This window comes from Diadema antillarum, unplaced genomic scaffold (assembly GCF_040938485.1).
Source record: "Diadema antillarum isolate AM-2024a unplaced genomic scaffold, OU_Dant_1.0 seq00000005_RagTag, whole genome shotgun sequence".
Classification (NCBI taxonomy): Eukaryota; Metazoa; Echinodermata; class Echinoidea; order Diadematoida; family Diadematidae; genus Diadema; species Diadema antillarum.
This window is the reverse complement of record NW_027271127.1, coordinates 52,400-57,026: the sequence shown is the minus strand read 5'-3', so window position 1 is coordinate 57,026 and position 4,627 is coordinate 52,400. Positions and strand designations below refer to the sequence as shown.

Below are 4,627 nucleotides of genomic sequence, written 5' to 3'. Positions count from 1 at the left end.
TCTTGATGGGTATGCTTTCAAAGACGCCCAAGGCTGACATGAACTTTCTCATCTCCACTTGTACTTAGCGGTATCTACCAACAGAAAAGCTGGCTGCAATGTTCTTTTGTGATGCAAAATTGCTGGAGGCGGGCTCTCTTATTGGCTGCTTGAGGTCACGTGTCTACTGTAGTTGGTAAGAAACGTCATATCAATGACGTTGTAAACAAGCTCACCTCCAGCGTGTCACTATAGCAACAAAGGGCGAATTCCATGGTGCAGATTGCAGAGCCGCGGTGCAGCCATATTGGAATTAGCACGAAAGGAAAGCTGCCGCCTCACAAAAAATAAGAAGGATGGATTTTATGCTAGCAGTGAAGTAATATTTTGCATTTCTCTCAAGATATAGCGAAATGATTGATCAGATGGTGGACGCAATTGCAAGAAAGCCTAATCTACAGGCGTCTCGTACGCGATCTCTCACGCAGGGAGATGCACCTACTACGACGCTGTACCCACACCTTTCGGACTCGACAGCACGGGCCAACCATGGCTCGCATGTCGAGCTGCCCCCGATCAAGAACCACGCGATTGGGGCTACGAAGAAAACCAACGAAAATGTTCCCACCGGATTGCAGGTTACGCAGCTGTTTGAAACGGATGATAACCACAATTACAAGAGGCAGGTGCAAAATAAGGTAATCGCCAATGGCCATTTATCTCATGATGGAAATGCCTTGCCGGATGTGAGGAGACCGTCGAGTGATGGATCGAAAAACGGATCTGCAAAAGGACGTAATTTGCCAATGACCCCTGAAGAAAGCATGAAACTCTACATGCATAAACTCACTTCATACGAGCATCATGAAATATTCAACTATCCTCATATATATTTTGTAGGACCGAATGCTAAGAAGCGACAAGGCGTGATTGGTGGACCTAACAATTGTGGCTATGATGATGATCAAGGATCATACATTCATGTTCAGCATGATCACATAGGCTACAGATATGAAGTGTTGAAAATTCTAGGAAAAGGCAGCTTTGGGCAAGTTGTAAAGGTGTATGATCACAAAACGAATCAGCATGTTGCAGTGAAAATGGTGCGTAATGAGAAGCGCTTTCATCGTCAAGCTCAGGAAGAGATCCGAATCTTGGAACACTTACGAAAGCAGGACAAAGACAACAACATGAACCTCATTCACATGTTTGAGAGTTTCACATTTCGGAATCACATATGCATCACCTTTGAACTGCTGAGCATGAATTTGTATGAGCTCATCAAGAAAAACAAATTCCAGGGCTTCAGCTTGCAGCTTGTGAGGAAGTTCGCACATTCACTATTACAGTGCCTGGATTCGTTGCATCGAAACAAGATAATCCATTGTGATCTGAAGCCAGAGAATATCCTCCTGAAACAACAGGGTAGGAGTGGCATCAAAGTGATCGACTTTGGTTCCAGTTGTTACGAGCACCAGCGAATCTACACCTATATCCAAAGCCGTTTCTACCGAGCACCAGAAGTAATCCTCGGAGGGAAGTATGGCATGCCCATTGACATGTGGAGCTTGGGATGTATTCTTGCAGAGCTACTGACAGGTTACCCTCTCCTCCCTGGGGAAGATGAAGGTGACCAACTGGCTTGCATGATTGAGCTGATGGGCATGCCTCCTCAGAATCTGATTGATACTTCAAAGCGGTCCAAGAATTTTATCAACTCCAAAGGCCAGCCACGGTACTGTACAGTGACTACACTTCCAGATGGAACAACTGTGCTCAATGGTGGTCGATCTCGAAGAGGGAAAGTGCGTGGCCCACCTGGGAGCAAGGATCTTGTTAAAGCTCTGAAAGGCTGTGATGACCCACACTTTCTTGATTTCCTGAAGCGGTGTTTGGAGTGGGACCCATCTAGTCGCATGTCTCCCAGTCAAGCTCTTCGTCATTCCTGGCTGCGTCGCCGTCTCCCAAAACCACCTTCTGACAGCCATGGCAACACCACCTCTGCAAAGAACAAACGCCATGGTTCATCTGCTGTTTCTAAGCTCCCCCCAACGGGAAATGAAAAGGGACGACAGGATGTGTCACAACGCACTGTACTACCAAAAATTGTGACATAAATCATTGTTTGTCAGCATTGAAGTACTAGAGCAATTTTGATGAAAGGGAAGGCCTAGTATGGGCTTTATTTTCAATTTAAGATGATGAATTCTGGTATATCAATGAAGTGTGTGTATTACCACAGTGCCACATCAGTCAAAGTGCATCCATCACATGTGTCACATTGCAAAGTTTCAGTATTTACACTTTGTAAAGACTGATCATATGAGATTATTCGGAAATCATAGCTAGAATTTACCATATTTGATAAGCAATGTGGTGAAATAGATCTATTTTTTAGATGACAGATATGGTGCCAAACTGCTTATTCTCACATTACATTATTCCTGTATTGTGGAATGTTCGGTTTTTCAAAAATGTACATTGAAAGTAAACAGGGAGCCCAACAGTCGCATACACTTGTATTTGTAGTTCTATCCAGTCGTTACCTCAATCCAGTTTATCAATTTCAATCTCTGCACCAGTTTGGATGTGTGTGTACTGGTTGGTACATGTATGTTGATTTGGGTATGAGCATGCATTCCATGCATTCCACTTTTGTTTTTTCCTTTCTCAACATAGTGTATACTGTGCAGTTGGTAATTAAAATGTACATTCATGTCAAGAGTGAAGCAGAGTCACAACATATCCGTCCATTTATAGTTATTTGTGGCACACCATACACATGTTTGAACTGGACATTGCACAGTCTGAATCTCTTCATGCTGGTTCTGCTCACCTGACTTCAATGCAAAATGCGCATGTATATTATATGAATGATGTATAATGCATACAGTGTACTTGCCTTGAGTTTATTACTTTATGATATTCAGTGCTTTGGTTGCAGTGTATTATCCTTATTACATGGCTTGATAGTTGAGACACTGTATTATGCATACTGTTACTTTGCAGATAAATACATCAATGTATGCTTCTACAAGTTGCTTGATTTTGAGGTTACAAATACATTAGGCCTACATACATATACAACATCAAAAAAAGATATGCATCACAATAAGATCAATAAGAAATTCCTTGTCAAAGTAATTGTTACAGTATATGCAACTGCCTGTAATATCAGCAGTGCTGTAACCAATGTTAAAGTATGCATTGTAGTTCTTCGCTCAAGGGGGCAAGTATCCGAATGCATGGAATAGTTCAACTGTTTTCTGTCAAAATGTCAAACCATTTCATTGATATTCAGGTATATGATTGTAATTTGATACCTGCTTGTAATCTGTTGTGTAGGGTGTTATGCAAACTGATTTAACCTTTTAAGTAGGCTAGTTACTCCCTATGCTTTGACAAGATTGTTTATTAGTTAATATGGAAAGGCAAGACATGCTGAGAGATAACATAGACGTTTATACAAGTATTCTTTTTTTATCGTTTGGTAACTGAATTAGATTTGATTCAGGTCTGATTAATATTCTTCTGAGATGGATGTACTTCAGGAAGAAGAATGTCCCTATCCAGCCTTGCAAAGCTCACTTGACAAGATACACATACACATGAATGCTTTTGTCCAGATTTTTTCTTTGAAATTTTCCAACGGTACTACATGTACTCCCTGAAGTGAATCATCTTCCAAATCTTTAACCTTAATTTTCTTCCATAAGTAAAGAAGCCAAAATTATGCCTGTTGCTGCTGGTGTCATTCTACAATTAGGTGGTATGTATTTAAGTACTGGCTAACAGTACTGGCTAGAGTGTAGATCCTGGTTTTAATATTGATGTATGCTATCAGGCTGTTTTGAACTGACTCAAGCCAACTTTAATCCCTACCCCCTTTCCTTACATGAGTAAGAAAACCATGTCTGTCAGCCTTTCCTATGATTTTTTTTTTTTTTTTTTTTTTTTTAATAATACAGTTGAATGATATATAGTGACTCCTTTGAGCCTTGGTAATGCATTATGTGTAGGTTATGTCCCATGGAGTTCCAGTACATCCCTAATGCCCCTATCACACTTTGCCGGATATGGCAAACGCATTAAAAACAAATATCGACTTTTGGCATCCGTTGATATCCGTTCAGATGCGTTTCATGTCCTTTTTATCCTTTGGATGGACGTTTATCTTCTGGTGATTTCTGTCAGAGCGGCCAGAAATCTTTTTGCATGCACGCAGTTTTTTTCTCGCCAAAGATGGATAGCGCGATCTGACCTTTGTCCGATAGTTGTACGTTTTCTCCTGTATCTGTACTGTACTGGTACTTTTTTGTTTTCCACGCGTTTCCATCTGCTAGGAATGGATGGAAGGGCACATCAAATGTGTACGCATTGTTCTCTGACGTTCGATGTATGTCTCATGCGTCACTCATTTGTTTCTCGTGCATTCTGTCCTGTTGGCATGCAGTTCTTATTCGTTTCTCATGCGTTTGCGCGTGTTCCACTATCCTGTACACATTCGCTCAAGGTGCGTTTTGTTCGGCTGCTAGACCGTGTGTGTACGCTCACTCTAAAATGGAAAATTTACGTTTTGTCCACCGGATTGACGATTTGAACAACCAATGAGCAAAACCTCACCTGTTTCTTTTACAGTGGGCCTATC

General features: G+C 41.3%; 1 protein-coding gene across 1 annotated transcript; it reads left to right on the top strand.

Moving 5' to 3' along the window:
- Positions 1 to 260: 260 nt before the first annotated feature.
- Positions 261 to 3,892, top strand: LOC139724929 (dual specificity tyrosine-phosphorylation-regulated kinase 2-like). The gene has a single exon (XM_071636050.1). The coding sequence runs from the start codon at positions 393 to 395 to the stop codon at positions 2,094 to 2,096; it is 1,704 nt and encodes a 567-aa protein (XP_071492151.1). The 5' UTR covers positions 261 to 392; the 3' UTR covers positions 2,097 to 3,892.
- Positions 3,893 to 4,627: the final 735 nt, after the last annotated feature.